Source organism: Mobula birostris, chromosome 17 (assembly GCF_030028105.1).
Source record: "Mobula birostris isolate sMobBir1 chromosome 17, sMobBir1.hap1, whole genome shotgun sequence".
NCBI classification, from domain to species: domain Eukaryota; kingdom Metazoa; phylum Chordata; class Chondrichthyes; order Myliobatiformes; family Myliobatidae; genus Mobula; species Mobula birostris.
This window is the reverse complement of record NC_092386.1, coordinates 57,581,979-57,605,340: the sequence shown is the minus strand read 5'-3', so window position 1 is coordinate 57,605,340 and position 23,362 is coordinate 57,581,979. Positions and strand designations below refer to the sequence as shown.

The 23,362-nt window shown below is 39.7% G+C and overlaps 1 protein-coding gene across 1 annotated transcript in view; it reads right to left on the bottom strand.

Moving 5' to 3' along the window:
- Positions 1–4,855: 4,855 nt before the first annotated feature.
- The window catches only part of LOC140211700 (caspase activity and apoptosis inhibitor 1), a 36,486-nt gene continuing 17,979 nt past the window's right edge, over positions 4,856–23,362 (bottom strand). Inside the window, exons 6-7 of the mRNA XM_072281775.1 lie at positions 15,011–15,084; positions 4,856–6,712 (exon numbers count right to left, since the gene is read on the bottom strand). Coding sequence (XP_072137876.1) covers positions 6,357–6,712; positions 15,011–15,084 — 430 coding nt within the window. The 3' untranslated portion in view covers positions 4,856–6,356. The remainder of the gene's footprint in view (positions 6,713–15,010; positions 15,085–23,362) is intronic.

Sequence of the window (23,362 nt, the reverse complement as noted above, 5' to 3'; positions counted from 1 at the left end):
ATTAGCCTGACATTACCCATCTGGAAGCTGCTGGATTCACTATTAAGAAGCTGGAAGGAAGGTAGCAGGATAGAGTAAAGGAATTAGAAACTAGAGGGCTTTTAATTATGTATTATGCAAAAGGATTTTGTGCAAGAGCAAGTAATTGGATAACAAGTAATAAACAGCAGAAATAACAGATCATTTTCAGTCTTACAGGTTACTACTGGTAGAGTAATGTTGTAGCCTAGGCTATATTGATAACATGAATGAATAGTCAATAGCATTAATTTTCAATGTCAAAAAATACACCTATACCTACCAAGAAATCTCTAGAATATCAAACTCTTCCTGATAGTTGTGCAATTCTTGATTAGTCAAGGTATCAAAGGTCACGGAGAAGGCAGGACTATAGGGTTCAGAGGGTTAATAAATCAGCCATGATGAAATGGTGGTACAGTCTTGATGGGCTGAGTGGCCTGATTCTGCTTCTGTCTTTTTGTCTTACGATTGGGATCTATATGGAGGCCAACAATGAAGCTAGTCTTACTGAGAAACCCTAGCACACCTAGCAGAGATCCCATTTATCTCAGTGTAAAATATCGACATTGAGAAAGTGGTTTAATTATTTAAAATATTTAAAGTACTAATGCATTGTTTCCTTTAATTTACATCACAATAAAGGTCTCCATATACAGGGGACATTTAAACAACAAAGTTTCTCAGAATGCCCCACCTCCCCTTTGTACTCCATCTGGTATTTTATATACACACACATTCTTTTTCTCTCTCTCCTTTTTCTCCCTCTGTCCCTCTCACTATACCCCTTGCCGATCCTCTGGGTTCCGCCCCCTTTTTTTTCTCCCGAGGCCTCCTGCCCCATAATCCTCTCATATCCCTTCAGCCAATCAACTGTCCAGCTCTTGGCTCCATCCCTCCCCCTCCTGTCTTCTCCTATCATTTTGATCTCCCCATCCCCATTCCCTCTTTCAAATCTCTTACTAGTTCTTCTTTCAGTTAGTCCTGACGAAGGGTCTTGGCCCGAAACGTTGACTGTACCTCTTCCTAGAGATGCTGCCTGGCCTGCTGCTTTCACCAGCAACTTTGATGTGTGTTGCTTGAAATTCCAGCATCTGCAGATTTCCTCCTGTTTGCGTTTCAGAATAGACATGATTCAATTCCAAACTCCAATTTTGTCTGGACAAATCTTGATAGGAGACAAACTAGGGACACAAGTTTATTCTCGAAGCTGGGCTTCAACTGAAGCCTCACTGCCCCTGACACTTCACTTTATGGAGCGAAGGATAGGCGAGATAGGTCTTTTGTGAGTTTGGATGGTCCAAGTCTGCAGACTGATTCCAGGCAGTGAATTGAGGGATGTAGGAATTTAGCAGGAAACTTAAGCTGACACGTAAAATTTGCTACAAACCTACTGAACTGCAAAACAGCCTAAAGAGATGCAGGTGTTACCACTCAGTCGCATTCTTAAATCTTTCTTTTACAAAAGGATCAGAAGAAAAAGTAGCCATTTCTTTGCTTTTACTTTCTTTACTCCACTGCAAAAACAGCTTTCCACCCTCCACCTTCAGATTCCTGAATGGACAATAAACCAACCTATGAGCACTACCTCACTATTTTTGCACTAATTTAAATATTTATATTTATTTCTTACTGTTATGTATAGTATGTTTTATGTATTGCACTGTAGTAATGCAACAAATTTCATGACATATGTCAGTGATATTAAACCCAATTCTGACACATCACCTACTTTGTTCAAGATGATTTGTTCACCAACTACACCGGAAGACAGGAAGCTCAAGGTACTTAGAGGAGGAAGCAAGATCCTACATGCATCAGTGGCAAGACCACAATTCACATTAAAGACCTGAACTTAAATATCAAAACTATTACCATCTCTGAATTTGCAGAAATCGACAAGTAGACGATGGGGAAAGGCAACATCGGAGAGAATTACAAACAAATTACAGGAAGATATTAATAACTGTAGGAATTTCTCTTAATTTTATTTGAGACCAGCCAAAACCAGTGAAGGTGGAGAAATTAGACTAAACTGTGGCAATATGCAAAGTCAGAGACTGACACTTCTCTCCAGAAGAAGCCCCAAATGGGTAAAAGTTGTGTATCACAGCAGCTCAGAAGAAAACATGGGTTGGTGATAAGCTCCATCAGTGCCTTCAGCAACCGATCACCGTTCAGGTGTTTCCAAAGAGTGGACAGTCGCACGGCTACTGGACTGGGATCCCAGGTCGGGTACTCAGAGTGTGCATGGCTCAACTGGCAGATGTGTTTACAGATTTTTTAATCTCTCCCTCTCCCAGAGTAGAGTGCCCTCCTGCTTCAAAACATCCACCATTGTTCCTGTACCTAAAAAGACCAAGGTAACATGTCTCAACGACTAGCGTCCTGTCGCACTCACCTCAATACTAAGCAAATAATTTGAGAGACTGGTCAAGGACTACATCTGCAGCTTGCTACCACCCACACTGGACCCCCTACAATTTGCCTACCAATACAACCGATCGACAGATGACACAATAGTCACAGCTCTATACACCATCTTTACACATCTGGAAAAGGATGCTTATGTGAGAATGCTGTTCTTGAACTACAGTTCAGCATTCAACACCATAATTCCCTCCAGGCTTGACAAGAAGCTCAGAGACCTCGGCCTTCACCCTGCCTTGTGCACCTCCATCCTGGACTTCCCGCCAGATCACCGGCAGTTGGTAAGAGTGGGCTCCCTCACCTCTGCCCCTCACAGCTGTGTCCTAAACCCCCTCCTTTACTTTCTGTATACCCATGACTGTGTCGCCACCCACAGCTCCAATCTGCTAATTATATTTGCTGATGATACTACACTGATTGGCCTAATCTCAAATAATAATGAGGCGGTCTACAGAGAAGATGTCATCACCTGAAACAGTGGTGTCAATAAAACAACATCTCCTTCAATATCACAAAAACAAAGGAGCTAGTTGTGGACTACAGGAGAAATGGGACAGGCTAACCCCTATAGACATCAATGGATCTGGGGTTGAGGAGAACAGCTTTAAGTTCCTCAGCATACACATCACCAAGGACCTCACGTGGTCTGCACATACCAGCTGTGTGGTGAAAAAGGCACAAGAGCACCTCTTTCACCTCAGACTGTTGAAGAAGTTTGGTATGGCCCCCCAAATCCTAAGAACTTTCCACAGGGACACAATTGAGAGCTCCCAACTGGCTGCATCACTGCCTGGTATGGGAACTGTACTTCCCTCAATCGCAGGACTCTGCAGAGAGTTGTGCAGACAGCCTAGCGCATCTGTAGATGTGACTTCCCACTATTCAGGACACTCACAGAGACAGATCCATTAAAAAGGGCATGAAGGATCATTACGGACCAGATTTACCCCAACCACAAACTGTTCCAGCTACTGCCATCCTGGAAATGGTAATGCAGCATAAAAGCCAGGAACAATAGGCTCCGGGATAGCTTCTTCCACCAGGTCATCAGACTGATTAATTCATGCTGATACAATTGTATTTCTATGTAATATTGACTGTCCTGTTGTACATACTATTATAAATTACTATAATTTGCACTTTGCACATTTAGACAGATACATAATGTAAATATTTTTACTCATGTATATGGAGGGTGTAAGAAATAAAGTCAATTCAATTCAATTTTCATCCAAAGTTGTGCCATGATCCTCAAAGGCAACTGCACTCCGGGTCTGGGGTTTAGGTCTTTCTGGACAGACTTGTCCCCAGCAGATCTTCGGACTATGAAGATTATTGATGTAATAACACATTTCACTGTATGTTTGGATATTTTTATGTAAAGCTAATCTTTAATTTTGCAAATCCATCATCCTAAGTAGTCATCTCCTCCATTATCAGTACACTGTAGTTACTTACCAGGCCACTTTGGTAGCACCTCTCATGGTATCCACCACAGAGAAGTACAAGGACAGCGGACACATCAGAACACTATCATCTACAGGTTCCACTCCAAGTCACACATCATTCTAACTTGGGAATCTGCTTCTGATCCTTCATCACTGTGTCTTATAAATTTAGGAATGTAAAGCTAAAAGCACTGTGCAAATGAGCTCTTCTAACAGAGTGATTCAAGAAAACGTTTTACCATCATCTTGTAAACTGAAATTAGCTGGCCTTGTCACTGATGCACAGACCACACAACAGGTATATACACATGACATTCTATAAGTTCTCCATAAAAATAAAACAAGTAAAATGATCCATGGGTGAAATGTTAAATTTTAAGATAGAATAAAACACAAACCAGCTGCTTGCACATCAAAAATATTATTCTGGCTGGATAAAACAGGATGAGGATGGCAATAATTCAACTTGATTTTCTAAAGCTAAGAACATTTTTATACCTGCCTTATTTCACATGTGGCTGCAGGTTTCCAAGTGTTCATGAGCAAGACATCTCAAAAACCAACGATGTATAGAACATAACTAGAAGCAAACTACATACACGAATGAAGGCAGAATTTAAAATAGGTATAGGAAAAATACAGGACTGTTCTAACATGGGTTGAAATTATTCAATCAGATTTTGAATTGCAACCTCCAGCATCCAATTCAAGTGATTCTTTTGTTTCCAAGCCTTTTCTCAACTTTTCCTTTCAAGTAGCTCTTAAAGGCCTCACTTCACCAAGACCTTGCAGAATACAAGCGCTTACCTTCATTGTCAATCTTTCTAAAAGGATATGTTAAAGGAAGTACTTCAGTCAACATCTACTTACAATATAAATTGCCAATTCATTAAATACAATGTGGTTCAATAAAGCCCAACACAACATTCAAGAAACGTAAACTAATGAAAACATTTCCATTTCACTTGAGTTTAATTGCATTTAAATCCAGACAAGTGTGCTGATACCAAAGATAATACCATTGATCTCAATTTTACAGTGGAAAATGCCATTTTGCTTTCCAGGAGTACTCTCAAGTCTTTACTCGTATATGGAATAATCCTTCTGTTCAATTTATATATACTTGTGGTTACTTTCAGAAGATTCAGATTCATTTTCCTCAAAGAACACATTTCAGCAGAGGTTGCCTGCAAAGTAGAAAACTGTTCACCCAAAAATTGAAAACTTTTTTTTTAATGAATAATTCAGAAAACATTTAAAGTTTACAAAATAACTAATACAAACAACCAAATGACAACAAAATAGAATAAAAAATAATGCAATCTTGTGCTATTGCATACAAGTAACATGCGTTTTGTTTAACAAATTTAATGACCTCATTGGAACTGCAAGAATTCATTTTGAAAAGCTTTCAACAAAAACATCTATAGTAATTTTCTTTTCTTCTAATTAAAATGGATGCTCTTTTCAGATCATTCAATAGATGTTACTCAAATGCTAAAGTACATCGATCTTAAACGCTGAATGACAAGCAAAGTCTACATGCAACAACTTCACAAAGTTAATTTCAGCAGGTAATTAAAACATGATCTTGAACTTATTAAAAAAACTTGAAAATGTCAACTAAACTGACAGTAATAAAAATGCCTGTCAGACAAAAAATTCTTTACATATATAATAAACCAAATATTCTGCATTCTGCACAACTCCTTGTTCAACGGTCGTGCTTGATTTCTTCAGTGACAAGCCTTTTGAATTATATTTAATTTAGATTTTTTTTACACTACCGTGACAGCCCAATTTGAAATTACCTTCTAGGGGAGAAAAAGACTTGCGTGTGACAACTTATCACTATAACCATGGCTCAGATTTGTACAAACAAATATCATTTGAAGTAATCAAATTTTATAATAGTGCTCAAATATAAAGTAAAAACTACATTGAGATGAAGTTCTCTCCACCACTCAACATTTCTCCTCAATTCCAATTCAAAGTACAGACTCCCTTGAAAACTGGTGAAACTGCATAGAGGTCAAAATGAGCCCGCGTTGCAAGCAGAATGTTAACAAACAAGCCACATTCAAACTGGTACTTCTATATAAACACTGGATTGAATGAGGAGGTCACTTACCATTTCACTGACAGACCATCGAGAGTACAATTACTATGTACTATTTTCATGAGTACTAATTACATGGTCAAATATCTTACCTGCTTTCATAGCACAATGCTTTTAAGAGTTTTTTCAATGGCTAATATCAGTGGCAGAGTGCTGAATAGGACATTTCAGAAACATTGTCAAAAATTATTTCCAGCACAAAAATACATTTAGACTTTGTGAGGAGAAAGATCAAAGACAAGTGTGAGAATACAGTGAAATTTTCAGATCTTCCATTTGGCCTGCAGTGTTAGCCTTTGACAGTTTGGACCGTCTCAAGTTTTACAAGTTTATTACAGGGGTTAAGTTTGTGTTTTGATATCCCCAGCTCTCATTAGAGCTTTGATTGCCCTGGCTCGCATTTCCAGCTCGAGCAGCTCCAATTGCTGTGCTGAAGGTTGAAGACCATCTCCATCAGCATTGGGGGCAGCAGCTGATTGATCTCTCCCTGTGGTGGAGCCTGATAAACCTAGAATCTCATTTACACTCTTTTCAATGTCCTTCTGAATCTCGTCTTCAACACCAACATGTGTTGGTGCACATCTTGGGAGTACCACATCTGTACTCTCTTCTTGTTCATTGCAGTTTTGATCTATGTCACTGTCATATGCCTCAGCATTTATACTAAGGGCATCACTTTCATCTCCAGAAGGTCCACCTGATGCAGAGAGAACAAATCCACACTACTTACTAATTGAATGCATTAAATCAAATAAAAAAATTACGTTCCTGTGATATTCTAAACAAAAATACCAAGAATGCAACAAGAAAATCCAATTCTGATATCTCAATTTCAAAGCCAAAGATTCAATAGGTAGCAACCACTAAGGACAGGATCTGAACATTGTTACGATTGAACTTAAATTATCCAATTTTAAACTACCAGACATTTGTAGTACCATTTGTTTTACAAGATCAAGCTAGGTGAACCAAAACAAAAATCACAACATAAACTGCAAGTTATATACCAATTATTATACATTTCATGAAATTGCCAGTTTCAATATTAACAAATTAGTGGTTTGAATGCATTTAACCATGTTTCTGCATTAATAAAATTTAAATAGTTTGTGGGTGATGGGGGGATGGATAGAGCTTCAAGACTACCACATGCTTCCTGTAACTAGAACGTCTCTTAAATAACTCTTCCCTCAAATCCAATTAATGGTATTCTCTTATTTGATATGAAACTGTCCATTTTATAGACTTAATAAATCGGAGCTTCTCAATGGCTTTCTACATACAGCACGAATCTCACACAAGCTGAAACCATACTTCTACTTCCACCTTAATAATCCACTGTGCTCAGAATGGTAACAGAGCAAGTACCTGGAGAAACTTACTCTAACGGCTGACCAATTCCACTTGCATTCTGACATTGTGTCACCATTTGGAAAATATTGCTACCATTACACTCTCAGGGTTCTCACAAAACCAGAGTTCATGAAGTGAATGTGACACTTCAAAATTTGCAAAACTCAAATATAAAAGCGAATAGAATTTAGTAAATAGCTTTACAATTTGAATCTGAAAGGCAGACTGAAAAAAGTTAAGAACAGCAAAGATTTAGAATTTCAGTGATCTATTTATAAAGACATTAATATTCATTGAGATTCAAAGATCATAACTGGGAAGCTGAAAGGTCTGAAGGTAGACAAATCACTTGGACTAGACAAACTACATCCCAGGGTTCTGAAAGAGGTAAATGTAGAGATAGTAGTGGCATTAGTAATAATCTTTCAAGAATCATTAGATTCTGCAATGGTTCAGAAGGACTGGAAAATTGCAAATTTGTCACACATTCTTTAAGGAGTGAGGCAAAATACAGGAAAATATAGGCCAGTTAGCCTGACTTCAGAGGTTGGGAAGATGTTGGAGTCCATGAAGTATCGGAGTACTTTGAGGCATATAACAAAATAGGCCAAAGTCAGCATGGTTTCCCAAAGCGGAGCTTTTGCTTGGCAAATCTGTTGGAATTCTTTGAGGAAATAAAAGGCAAGATTGACAAGCAGTGTCAGTGGATGTTGTTTAACTTGGATTTTCAGATCTTTGACAAGGTGCCGCACATAATGTCGCTAAACAAGATTGAACCCACGGTATTAAAGGAAAGATACCAGCATGGACAGAAGATTATCTGACTGGCAGGAGGCAAAGAGTGGGAATAAACGGGGCGTTTTCTGGTTGGCTGCCAGTGAATAGTGATGTTACACAGGGATCGGTGTTGGGACTGCTTCTTTTCATGTTATATGTCAATGATTTTAATGACAGAATTGATGGCTTTGTGACTAAGTTTGTGGATGATACAAAGATAGATGTGGGGGAATAGTGTTGAGGAAGCGGTGAGCATACAAAAGGGCAGAGAGATAAGAATGGGCAAAGCAGTGGTAGATGGAATATAGTGTTGAGAAGTGTATGGTCATGCACTTTGGTAGAACGAATAAAGGCATTGACTATTTTACTGAACAGGTAGGAAATTCATAAAATAACAGTACAAAGGGACTCGGAGTCTTCATACAGGATTCTGTAAAGGTTAACGTGCAGGGTGAGTCAGTGGTGAGGAAGCCAAATACAATGTGAACATATTCATTTTGAGAGGCCTAGAATACAAAAGCAAGGATGTAATACTGAAGCTTTACAAGGTATTGGTCAGATCACACTTGGAGTCTTGAGAGTAGTTTTGGGCCCCTTATACAAGAAAGGATGTGCTGGCATTGGAGAGGGTCCAGGGGAAGTTCAGGAGAATGATTCCAAGAATGTCAGGGTTTACATACGGGGAGCATTTGACAGTTCTGGGCCTGTTCTCACCAGAGTTTAGAAGAATGGGGGAGGGGGGAATCTCACTGAAACCTATCAAACATTGAAAAGCTGAGAATCAGTGGATGTGGAGAGAATGCTTACTATAGTGGTGGAGTCTCAGACCAGAGGGTGAAACCACAGATACAAGGCTGTCCCTTGGAACAGAAATGAGGAGGAATTTCTTTAACCAGAGGGTGGTGAATATGTAGCATTCACTGCCACATATGGCTGTGGAGACTAAGTGTATTTAAAGCGGAGGTTGATAGGTTCTTGATTAGTAAAGGGAGTCAAAGGTTACCGGAACACAGGAAAATGGGGAGGAGGGCGATAATACCTCAGCCATGACAGAATAGCAGAGCAGATCTTATGGGCTAAATGGCCAATCTCTGCTCCAATGTCTTAAGTCATAGTCAGGTACAAAACACATTCAAAAGGTCTGCTCTTTATATTCAGAGGACAGGTGTACAAAGAGGCAAAAGTCATGCCCTAGCCATGCAAAGACCCAAATAGATGAGCATGTGACTTGGGGATATATAAAAAAAACAAAGACCAAATGGACCTAATCATGTCTCTCTGTACCACCAAATTCACTGTCACTCTTCAGAAATGCTAATCTTGAAGATGATAAACACATACACACAAATCTAGCATTAGGGGCATATAAACAGTTCCATAATTTATTCGTTTATACTAAACCGAAAGACAGTAAAGGTATCTCAGCTCTTTAGAAATTTAGAAACAGATAGAACAATAATTTGCAGATGCTTGAAATCTAGAGTAACATTTACAAAATGCTGGGGGAACTCAGCAGTTCTGGGAGTACCTATGGAAATGAATAAACACTCAACATTTTGGGCCTTTATCAAGACTGCAAAGAAAGGGGAAGTAGTCAGAATAAGATGATGGGGAGAGGGGAAGGAGTGCAAGCCAGGAAGTGATAGATGAAGCAAGGCGGGTGTGGCGGGGGGAGACAAGTGAAATAAGCAGGGAGGTGACTGGTGGGAAAGATAAAGGGCTGGAGAAGGAACCCTGATAGGAGAGGAGACTGGGCAATGGGAAAAGTGAAAAGAAGGACCCAGGGGAGGTGATAAGACAGGTAAGAAGAGAAAAGCTAAGAGCGAAGCCAGAGTCGGGGAATGGAAGAAAATAGAAAGGGGAGGAGGAAAAATTACTGGAAGTTGGAGAAATATATGTTCATACCATAAGGTTGGATGCTACCCAAATGGAATATGATTTCTGCTCCTCCAGACTGAGAATGGCCTCGTCGTGACAGTAGAGGAAGCCACAGACCGACAAGACAGAATGGAAATGGGGATTAGAATTAAAATAGTTGGTCACTGAGAAAAGTGGTTTTTGCAAATGGAGCAAAGGTATTCAACCAAATGGTCCACCAATCTACGTCAGATCTCACCAATGCTGAGAAGGCTGCATTGGGAACATCAGATAAGTAGACGATCCCAACGGATTCGTAGGTGAAGTGTTGCCTCACCTGGAAGGACAGTTTGGAGCTCTGAATGGAAGTGAGAGAGGAAGTAAATGGGTAGTTGCAGCAATTCTTCCACTTGCAGGAATAAGTGTCAGGAGGGAGATTAGTAGGGAGGGACAAATGGACAAGGAAATCACAAGAGGGAGCATTCCCTGCAGAAAGTTGGGGAAAGGAGGTAAAGATGTGTTTGGTAGTAGGATCCCACTGAAGACGGCAGAAGTTGCACAGAATGATGTGTCTGATGCAGATGCTCATGGGGTGGTAGGTGAGGACAAGAGGAACTCTATCCTTGTTAAAGTCAGGAAGATGAGGTGAGGGCAAATGTCCAGGAAATGGAAGAGATGCAGGTGAGGGCAGCAGCAATGGTGGAGGAAGGGAACCTTTGCTCCTTGGAAGACATCTCTGATGTTCTGGTAAGGAAAGACTCATCCTGGGAGCAGATGGGACAGAGGTGAAGGAAATGATGAATAGGAAACAACATTTTTACAAGAGACAGGGCGGGCAGAGGTACAGTCAAGATAGCTGCGGGAGTCAGTAGGTTTATAAAATTATCATCAGTAGACCGTTTGTCCCCAGTGATGGATGCAGACAGATCAAGGAAGGAACGACAGGTGTCAGAAATGGACTAAGTGAATTTAAGGGCAGGGTGGAAGTTGGAGACAAAGTTGATGAAATTACCGAGCTCAGCACGGGTGTATGAAGGAGCACCAGTGAGATTGTCAATGTCTCTCAGAAAGAGTGGGAGGAGCATTACCAGTGAAGCCATGGAACACAGACTGTTTCACATGCCCAACAAAAAGGCAGGCAGAGCTGGGGCACATACAGATGCCCATGGTTACACCTAGTATTTGGAAAAAGTGGGAGGAGTCACTAATTATGTATTTACATGAAATACAGAACAAATTAGAACACCATTAGTGCTACTGGTGGTTGTCTGTTGTATCTCTCACCTTGCAGGAGAGCTCTAAAAGTGGAAAATCTGTCGCACTGGGATTGTTCCAATCTTTTGACTCGGCAGTCCAGGTCCAGTGGTACAAGTAGCTGTCACAACTGGGGCCTGATCCCAGCTGATGATCTTGACTTCTTCTGTGACTCCTCATGCTCTTCGCTCTCCATGAAGCACTGCAGAACCACCCTTCTGGCCGTTGATCTCATCTGCCCAGTCAGTCAGAGCTGACTTTACATGCCAGGACAAGCATGTCCCTCTCTCTTACAGGAGTATTAGAACCGTCAACCACCCCCACCTGGTTTAGCCCGGATGTCAAAGTGGTGTACTAGGGTGTGGCAGCTGTTGCATGGAAAAGTGTCTGGTGGGGACCAAAGGTAACATTCAAGATGATTGTCTATACCATCATAGTTCCTAATCTGCTGAAGTAGTGAAATCACTTCATTTTCACTCCCAGTTTTTTCTGCCATTTCCAAGACTGAAAGCTTGAAACCACAGTGAGCAAAACAGTTCTGAATTGTCTTGCTGTTCACATCAACTATCAGTGAAAAAAATCCTGCCTTTTGAACACAAGCACACGCAGCTGGCGCTATTTAAAAACTATTTGCTCTAAGCACAGTGTAGTGTCTTAATAGCCACACAAGCACACATAATTGATGCCAATTAGAAACTGTTTGGCAACAGTTTCCTATCCCAATAAAGCAGAACAGTGACCCAAATAAACAAAGGGAATCCTGGCTATTTTCTCCATTAGTTTTTGTTCTCTAAGAGTTGTCTGAAATAAGTGGTTTGCCCCGATTAACCAATAAACCAATTAACGAGAATCCACTGTATTAACTTATGACTTTGAAGTATCTTTTAGTGACATTCAAGGAAATTTAAACTTTTCTGGCAGATTTTAATTTAGTTTTATCATGGGAGATAAACATGAGCCAAATGTGGTAAATGGACTTTTACTAATTTCATGATTTGTAATATCTTTAAATAATCTAGGATATCCTAGTTTTGGTTAGAGAACAATTCAAACAAGTACTGTTCAAGAATGAGCTTTATATTGTTATAGTTAATTCATTCTGAAAGGTACTTTTTTTCTGTTCAATACTTAAGGCTGCTACTGTTCTGGATATCATTTTTAAAAAGTCTCCACCTCTCCCCGTGCAATAAAAGAACCCTATTATGAAAAAGTATTTACTTTCCCAAACTAATTTAATTTCTAATAAATTGAAAGCGAGGCAAAGTGGCATGACAAAGCAAAGCTTTTACTCTAAGTTTAACTTTATGCATTCCAAATTGTTAAAGCTGGTACAATGCAATACCAAGACTTGAAACATTGAAACTTTTCAATACTTTGGATTCTTTTAAAATAATCTCTACATAATTAACATGTATCGCAATTTCATGAAATTAAGAATGTCCAATTTCAAATATTTGCTGTTGAAAATGTGTAAAGTTTCACAGTCAGAGGGCAGCTGTTACTGCATTCATTTTAACTAACATATTCATGTTTCAAATGCCAGCATGGGAGAAAAGCTGAAAGTTAAAGATGAACGAAGAAAAACGTTTAACTTGCTGTAATACGTTAAGTTGGGTGTCAGTGTGGAGATGCGCCTCTACCAAAGAAGGTGTATGGTAGTCCTTCCCTCTGCTAGCCTGCAAGTCAGTCTTGGGCAAAGTGTAGCACCTGCTTAGCTCCCTGATCAGAATCACGTGAGGCCATGGGATCAGGTTGTGGTCATATGAGCAGCAGGTACATATCATAAATCCTGGTTACGTGACCACTGACACCAGGCAGACAATCTCTGAAGAGTATTGATAATGTAATGGCTGGGGTCACCCGTGCAGCTAGAAATAATGCCATTCCCTAGGCCTTTCTGTTAATTGTGCAAGGAAACAAAATGCACAGGGAAAAAAACTTGAATTATATATCTTATAGATCTGTTGAATAATATAAAGTTAAAATATGATGCACAAAGACTTCAATTTCTTGAAATATGTATTAACAAAAATGTGCATTAGCATTTAATCATGCTAATTAATAACACATAATGGGATAATTCTTCACATAGAGAAATGATTATACCGCAAATAAAAACTCTTTACACAAATATTACAACAACAGAGAAATGAAACAGGAACTTAATTCTACTTCACTTTCACCTGAAGTGAAATGCTCAGGATACAAATACAAACAAGAAGACCTTTTTATATTTGGCAACCACCAAAAGCTAACAAAATGAAAGACCTTACAAACAATTAATAAAACAGGGTTTCATAACTTGATGCAAGAATACTCAGCAGTTAGGCTGTATTGATTATAAACCTTGCAGAGCCTGGATGTCAAGCGATGTACTAATAGCAATGATGGCCTCAAACACTGACTTACACATCCTCACAAAATCATACTATTGACTTATGTGTGAATAAAAGTTTTATTTTAAAGTAAGGAAAACAGGTCAATGAAATCATTTTAGTTACTATAAATCACTCCCCTACATCAAGCCTTCAATACTCCAATTCACATTGCCAAATTTTCATCTGCTTTTAGGCTTCTAATTCTCAGTCTTAATATCAAGAGCCTTACCTCATTCCTTGATTAGCTTAATATTCACTTTACAGTAAACCCTCTTCCCTTTTCTCATATAAAATTGTTACAAAATTCTCCTCCTTCAGCCTCATTCAAGCTGATATTCTATTTCTCATTCTGGAAGATATTTTATTTCTCTTTCATTCAGCTGAATACAGGTGACATATCTTTTCCCTTCTTACGCAAGCTGACTTTTGTTTTGACTTCTTCTGTACCTTATTCAGACATGTTCTCAATTAGTTTCTTCTTCGCCCCTTCATTGTTGTGTCTTAACTAAATTGGCATTAATGTTTATCACTAACCATTTGTTTTGACTTGTTACCACTTTCAACACCATATCTTCCTATTTGCCTATGTGTGCTGCTTACTGGAACAGGTTTTTGCCGGGAGTGGGGGGGTGCACAGTGGAAACTACTACCTTTCATGCATTTCACCACAGAATGCAGTTGTGAAAGTCATATCCAAAAAGGGAAGCACCACTGAAGAGTGAGAAATAAGGAGTAAGAGCCGGTTAACATTGATGATATTTATCCAGAGTTCTAAAATATTATCAGCATATAACTGACAACAAAATTTAATGTCCCCAATTTTTCCTATTCAAAATCCATTTAGATTTCCAAGTACAAGATTAAATTTTCCTCTGCTACTTACAGGAAAATAGGTTTCACTATTTTGGATAGCATTGAGCTGTGCAAAATTGTTTCATTTGTCATGGTTCTTTAAATTGCAGTTTAAAATGAAACTATTCAAAATTGATAACAACACTGCAATGAAATATATTGCCCAACTTATGCAGAGAAATGACTATATAAATGCCTGTGAGATGGCACCCTCTAATGTTCATTTGAGATTCCAACAGTTTTGAAGCACCAATATGCTCCAGTTTAATATTGGGGTATATAGAAATTGGCAATTTCAATTTTAGTTGCCTTTCAGCCAAAATTTGATTTTTCCCTGTTGATTTCAAAAATTACTTACTATACTCTGCATGAAATGTATTCAATAGAAACAAAAGTTAAGGAAATAAAGACAAACTTTATAAAAATGGTTAAACAACTCAAGTCAACATGACATTTTAAATTTAAAAAAAATCAGCATTCCTATACCAATTTCATTAGAAATAAAAGCAATAAAAGTAACATACCATGTGTCAATCCAGGTGCTTCTTGTTCATTGTATTCCTTATAGGAAGATGTGGAATCTACATTATTGTCTTGTCTAGAAAAAAGAGCGAAACTTCAAAACCGATTAAAAGTATACATGTTAGAAAATATTTAACAATGAAGATTCAGGAGTAAAATCTCTTAAGTGGACAAATTCTGCCACCTTGTGGAATTTCTGGGAAGTACATACTACTTGAAATACTATTCTGCTTCTATCTTATAGAAACAAAGCTACAGCACATTATCAGTAATTCTCAAGAAGACTAACAGAAGAAAACACATGAAAAATAAAAGCACTTAATATTTAATTCTTTCATAATGTACTGTTTAATCACAGTGGTCTGAAAGATATGGAAATAAATCGACAAACAGAAGTCAATTACCCACAATGCCCCTTTTTTTGGCATTGGGGTAACCTTAACACGGATAGTTGAAAGTACCAATACCTTTAACCTGCTAATAACCCATTATTATTCTCTTTAGAAGTCAGTCATGCTTAAATTTCCCCCCCAAAAAAATACAAATTGGCAAGTGGTTTTAATTTGGCTGCTGGCAAGGTCAGAAGTTACTGTCCAACCCTAACTGCCTTGAGAACCCAAGGGTTTGCTTTGATATTTGGAAAGGCAGTTAAGCATCAATCACATTGGTGGGGTTCAAAGGCACAGGCCAGATCTAATGGGGATGGCACATTTTTTCCTGCAAAACACAGGCAAATTAAATACAGTATCACGACAATCTGGAAGTTCATGGTCACCATTCAGACAACTGAGGCATATACGAATTGAATTGACTTAATTTTTTTACATCCTTCACATACATAAGTTAAAATCTTCACATTACGTCCCCATCTAAATATACAATCATTATAATTTAAAATAATTTATAATAATAAAACAGTCAATGTAACATAGAAATACACTCAGATCAGCATTAAGTTAATCAGTCTGATGGCCTGGTTGAAGAATTTGTCCCGGAGCCTGTTGGTCCTGGCTTTTATACTGCGGTACTGTTTCCCAGATGGTAGCAGCTGGAACAGTTTGTCGTTTGGGTGAGTCGGGTCGCCGGTGATCCTTCGGGCCCTTTTTCACACCTGTCTGTAAACGTCCTGAATCACGGGAGATTCACAACTACAGATGCGCTGGGCTGTCCGCACCACTCTCTGCAAGATCCTGCGATTAAGGGAAGTACAGTTCCCAAACCAGGCAGCAATGCAGCCAGTCAGAATGCTCTCAGTTGTGCCCCTGGAGAAAGTTCTTAGGATTTGGGGGCCCATACCAAACTTCCTCAACCATCTGAGGTGAAAGAGGTGCTGTTGTGCCTTTATCACCACACAGCTGGTCTGTGCAGACCACGTGAGGTCCTCGGTGATGTGGATGCCGAGGAACTTAAAGCTGTTCACCCTCTCAACCCCAGATTCATTGGCATCTATAGGGGTTATTCCATCTCCATTCCTCCTGTAGTCCACAACCAGCTCCTTTGCTTCTGTGACATTGAGGGAGAAGTTGTTTTCTTTGACACCACTGTGTCAGAGAGGTGTCTTCTTCCCTGTAGGCTACTTAGTTATTGTTTGAGATTAGGCCAATCAATGTAGTGTAAATGGCATTAGAGCTGTGGGTGGCGACACAGTCATGGGCATACAGGGAGTAAAGGAGGGGACTTAGTACACAGCCCTAAGGAGCTCCTGTGTTGAATCAGAGGGGCAGAGGTGAGGGAGCCCACTTTTGCCACCTGCTGACAATCTGACAGGAAGTCCAGGATCCAGCTGAACAAGGCAGGGTCAAGGCTGAGGTCTCTGAACTTCCTGTCAAGCCTGGATTGAATTTTGGTGTTGAATGCTGAACTGTAGTCCAAGAACAGCATTCTCACATAAGCATCCTTCTTCTCAACGTGTGTGGTAGGTGAATTGTAGGGGGTCCAGCTTGGGTGATAGCATGCTGCAGATGTAGTCCTTGACCAGCCTCTCAAAGCAGTTGCTTATTACTGAGGCGAGTGTGACAGGACGCTAGTCGTTAAGACATGTTACCTTGGTCTTTTTAGGTACAGGAACAATGGTGGATGTTTTGAAGCAGGAGGACACTCTACACTGGGAGAGGGAGAGACTAAAAATGACAGTAAACACACCTGTCAGTTGTGCTGTGCACATCCTGAGTACTTGCCCTGGGACGCCATCTGGTTCCGCAGCCTTGTGACTGCCCACTCGTTGGAAACATCTGCGTACCTCAGCCTCAGAGATGACCAGGTTGCAGGTTGTGGCAGTGGCTTTCCTCAGAGGCTCAGAGTTAGCGACATCGAACTGAGCATAAGAGCGAATGAGCTCATCTGGGAGAGAGGCTGCAATGTTGGTAGCACCGCAACATTTGGCTTTGAAGTCTGCGATGGTATGCAACCCTCGCCACAAGTCACGTGTGCTATTCGTGTGAATCTTGATTCAATCTTGTCCCTGTATTGTTGTTTCGCAGCCATGATAGCTTCGTGCAGATCATAGCTGCTTTTCTAGAGCTCCTGCTGATTGCTGGCAGCATGACCTCTGTGTCACGTGGTAAGTGCTGCTTGCACGGAACTGCTGGTCCAGGGTTTCTGGTTTGGGAAGACCCTGACCGACGTCTGGGGACAACATCGTCGATGCACTTCCGGATGAAGCGTGTTACTCCATCCGTGAACTCAGAGACATCCTCATCATGGAAGACATTCCATTCAAAGTCATCAAAGCAGTCGTGCAGCATGGAGACCAACTGGCCGGACCAACAGTCAGAACAGTATTCTGAGTGAATGTGCCACACAAGTCACTGACTTCATCAAGACCTGCATGGATGGGTACATGCCTTTCATGAACATAGCGAACATGCTCAAACCAGGAGCACTAGATGAACCAAGACATCTGCAGCCTGCTGAAGGCTAGACCCTTGACATTCAAGACTGGAAATCCGGAAGTCTACAAGAAGTCCAGATTCTACCTATGGAAGGCAGTCAGGAGAGCGAAAAGGCAAATCCATACACAACAGCAGTGGCAGGTTTTGCATACTACATTACTTCTCAAAAGGCAAAACCTAACAGCACAAATGGAGGTGATGCTTCATTCTGAGCAGCTTAACACTTTTATTTTCTGAATGGGAGAATAAAATTACACTTGTACGAATCTCCACAGCATCCAGCCACCCAATGATCTTTGCCTCGAAGGCCCATGTCAGAACACTCAAGATGCTGAACCCTCACAAGTCATCATGCCTGATGTTATGCCTGGTGAGGTACTGAAAACCTGTGCTAACTAACTGGCTGGAGTGTTCAAGGATATCTAGAACCTCTCACTGTGGCAATCGGACATTCCCATATGCTTTCAAAAGGGCATCAGTAATACCAGTGCCCAAGTAAAGCAGGGAGAGCTATCTCAACACTATTGCCTGGTGGCACTCACATCTACTGTGATGAGGTTGGTCAAGGCTAGAACTAACTCCAGCCTGAGCAAGAACCTGGGCCCATTGCAGTTTGCTTCAGTCTCACTGTGGACACAATCTCACTGGCTCACCACTTGGCTTTGGAACACCAGAACAGCAATACACGTCAGTCTACTGCTTCTTGATTACAGCTCAGCATTCAACACCATCATCCCCTCCGTATTAATCAATAAGCTTCAAAGCACATGCCTCTGTACCACCTCTGTAACTTGATCCCTGACTTCCCCGTTAGGAGACCACAATCAGTGTAGGTCGTCCTCACTGATAATCAACACAGGCACAGCTCATGGATGCATGCTTAAGCCCACTACTCTATTCTCTCTATACCGGTGCTTCCCAAAGTGAGCAAACTCACCTCTTCCCCCGAGGCAGTGGGATGTTCTAAGGGGGCAGTGATGAAAGCACTCACTGGCAACAGTGCAACTGAGGGTTTACAGGCGTAATTTAAGAAATGAATTACTTTGAACCGATTAAACACGCACACACAATGTTTTCAATCAACACCGGGGTGCGGCAGGAATCTTGTTCTTTGGAGATTGGACTAAATCCAGATATGCAACAATGGCAATGATCCATTGGCCAAAGTTGCACATGGCAGCATAAGCAGAATTGGTTGGTACTACCATAACCAGAGAAGTTGTTAAGGTTATGGATTGGTGCAGGGACAGGAGGGAGAGACATGGTAAGAAAGTGAACGTAGGGAAAGGAAGTAGTCAAATACAAAAGTTTTTTTTGTCATTGAAGGAATCAAAGAGGGATGGGGATTGTGGAGCAGGTTTAACAGTTAAGGGCTTTGGAGCGAGGGGCTGTGATATGACGTGCTTCATTCATTTCAATGCTCCTTACTAAATTTGGAAAGCTCCATACAACTGGAGATGAATTGACTGCCAGTAGTAGGAAAGGTTCTGAGTACAGTTTTGCATCAGTCACCAGATCAAATAATTAAAGTAATTAGGCTCAGCTACAACTCTGTTCAAAGATAAATAGATGAAATGTCTGAGAATGTGGAAGACACACTGTGCAACTTAGGACAAGAGGGCGTGTTCTGCAACTGGATGAATCAACTTTGCCAGCCAACAAATCTTTGCTCATTATGTTCTCTTCATAAAAGATGAAAGCATGGTTCAAATGTTGTTATTTTCAAGGAGATTAGAAACAGGTACGAAAGGGAGCCAATAATTTGGGGTGTTCATTAATTTTTCAAAGAGAAGGACGTTCTACACACCAACATTCTTGCTTTGGCAACAGCTGGGGCACCACCAATGACAGGATGCCACTGTGATGCTGTTACTTTCTTGATAGGAACTATACCAAACATGTTTACCATTCACTAATTCACAGACATTTTGTCACAAGAAAACCTAAGTGATCAGCTGCACAAATCATTAAATGCTGTGATCACAATGGTGAACAGAATCAAGTCCCATGCTCTCAATTCTTGACTATTTTGAGATCGCTGTATTGAAGATGATGAACAGTTTGAACGCTTGCTGTTGCACACAGAAGTCAGATGGTCGCAAAAGGAAACTGTCAGAGACATTTTTATGCCCTTTTTGAAACTGTAATAAAATGTTTTGAAAACTCAAATGCTCACTTTTTTGTTAAATATACGGTATTTCTGTTTTTGCACATTTTTAAAAATCTATTCAATATACGTAATTGATTTACTTATTATGTTTTATTTTATTTATTATTATTACTTTTTTCTCTCTCTGCTAGATTATGTATTGCATTGAACTTCTCCTGCTAAGATAACAAATTTAACATCACATGCCGGTGATAATAAACCTGATTCTGATTGAATTCACCAATCAACTCAAGAATATTAGAGGTGACATTATTTATTTGTCAGAATCATTTGCAAAATTTAACGAAATTAATCTTCAACTTATCAAAGTCAACTCAGTCATCTCCACATTTCTGTCCAAGTTAACCCTATTTAAGAGCAACATTTGCCATCACGACCTTTTCCATTTGCTGAGCCTCTCTGAGTTGGAAGAGAAAGAAAGAATACCAGATGATGATCTGCAAGTATACTGTCCCACCTGGGTGAGGTATATAAAGTCACGACAGTGAGATTTCAGGATCTTTTCTCAATCCAAATTCCAGATTGGGTGATAAATCCATTCCTGAACACTTGTAATAAGGAATTAACAGGAAGGATGAGAAAAACTAATCCTGCTACAAAATAACTTGGAGCTGAAGCTGAGGTTCACAAAATCATATCAAGACTTTTGGTTGAAGAAATCTCTGAATGCTATCCTGCACTGTGGAAAAAGGTCAAACTGTTCTTTATTGCCTTTCCAACATCACATTTAGTGCAGCGCTGTTTCAGTGCAGTTGCCCAACTTTTTTCAAAGTAAAAAAACAGACTACAATTTACTGGAAGTGGGGAGCCGAGACTCCTTCTGAGTGACATTCAGCATGATGTTGAGAAGCCGCTATCACTTCACCAAGTCCATCTAACTCTTGAAAAGCAATGAAGTGGTGAATAATTGGACTACTAGTGTATGCTCCAAAATTGTTGATAAAATTTTTTTCACTGTCATTAAAGAAATAATTTTATTTGTAGTTTTAAATAGATTTGAATTTTTTTGCAATAATCTGTCACTGCTTTGAATTTGCAGTTCCCATCTTCTTTCACCGTGATTCGTAAATCAGAATTCTTTAGTTTTTTATATAATGGCCAGAAAGGGAGAGAGTGGTGCTGGGGATGTGGTCTGGGAGTTGAAGGAGCGAAAACCCAAAAAGTTTGGGAACCACTGCTCTACACTAGGCAAAGCTCAAATGGTGTCCATACGTTTGCTGATGATACCACTGTTGGTGGCAGAATCATAGGTGGCGATGAAGTGGTGCACAGGAGCAAGACAGATTGGCTGTTTGAGTGCCGTCACAACAACAGCCTTGCACTCAACAACTGCAAGGCCACAGAGCAGATTGTGGATGTCAGGAAGGAGAAGTCGGCAGAACACACACTAGTCAAGTTGAAAGGGTGAGCAGCTTCAGGCTCCTGGGTATCAACATCTCAGAAAGTCTATCCTAAGCCCAACACGTTGATAAAATCATGAAGAAAGCATACCAGAGGCTATACTTTATTAGGAGTTTGAAGAGATTTGGTATATGACTGAAGATTCTAGAATTAATATTTTTTTAAACAGATGTACACGGAGAGCATTCAAATTGGTTGCATCCTCACCTGGTACGGAGGGCCCCATGCACAGGATCGCAAAAGTCAGCATCTATCACTCAGGATTCAGAATTAAATTCCAACATCATCTGTAAGGAGTTTGAATGTCCTCCATGTGGAATGCAAGGGTTTTCTCTGGGTATTCCAGTTTCCGCCCACACCAAAGACGTACCAGTTAGTAGGTTAATTGGTCGTTATATATTAACCCATGATTACGCTAGGGTTAAATTGGGGGGGGGGAGGGAGTGGCTCAAAGGGCCTATTCCACACTGTATCTCTAAATAAGAATTTTTTTTAAAATAAATGTATCGTCATTTTTGTCATACCAGTGATAATAAACTCAATTTTGATTCTGATTTCTGACCCTGACATTTTATTTTAGATTTATTTAATCAACCGTATTTAAATTCCTGAAGCTGTGTGTTTTGAACTCAATATCCTTGGACCAACATTTTGGATACAGTGCAGTTATTAAACCACCATTATATCTAGATGAGCAATTACTCTGAATTGCAAAGAACCCAGTATCACAAACGATGCACATTTTTTTTGTATTGATTCCCACTTACAACAAATACTACCAGAAAGGTTATGAAAGCTACAAGAAATAATGCTCAGACACAGGAGCAAGGTTATTTGAAGATTTTGAAAATTGATAAATTCTCTTTCTGGAACAAAACAAGGTGAATGGGAATGAGGAGAGAACAGGGGGTGGGTAACCGATAAAGAGGTTTCAAAATTATTTAAGATTTCCTACTTATAATGCATAGGCAAGTCCCTTGGTCCTAATTAGAATAATTTTCTTCTGGCATTGTATGTCTACTCAGAGGAACTTTAAAGCATGATAATACTGGAATAATGCATCCCAAATGATTAACTTGATGGAGGAGGCTTTTGTGATCCAGCTTCAAATGCAATGTTTTATTTTGATAAGGTGCTATATCAAAGGATGTTGCAGGAAATAAGAGCTCATAGTGCAGGGTAATATTGGTGAGGATGCACGATTGCATGGCAAGCACCAGAGTGCAAGCATAAATGGGGATTGTGTCTCATTGGAAAGAGGAAAGAAATGCTGACAAAAGTTCAGTGGTAGAGCCTCAAAATATCACAATTTTTTTAATATAGATATATATATATATATATATCTGCTAAAATAAGACTACAAAAGGATGTACTGTACATTTTGATGAGCTACCCCTTCCATACAAAATAGGAAAAGTTTTATCTTTGATTCTATGGTAAATTTCTCCCTTGTAAGATTTGGTTTGATTCTCTAATGAGATCATGGACACCAACAGATTCCTTTTAAATGACCTGACTATATGTAACTATCAGTTTTGATTTTGTTGTACATAAATACTATGCAAGATGTGGTCACACATTTCTTCAGTATCCAATACAGATCCTCACAAATAATTGTTTTTGTTTGTTGCTTTGACACGCTTATATTTTTCTATGTGATGAATCGGTGTGAAATTGTAAATGTAATTCCTTTCTTTCCAGGCTTAGTTGAAAAATTGTGCTCCAATTGTTATTTGTTTTTGCATATTTCTGGAACTGCGCTGAAAACAAGATGCTTCATACACTTAAATTAGTTGGATTATTACCATGCCTAAGCTTTGTTTAAAAGTCTAATAGTCTTTTAAACAGGTTACTGATGTATTTTTTTTTAATATAACTGGCGTATTATTGAT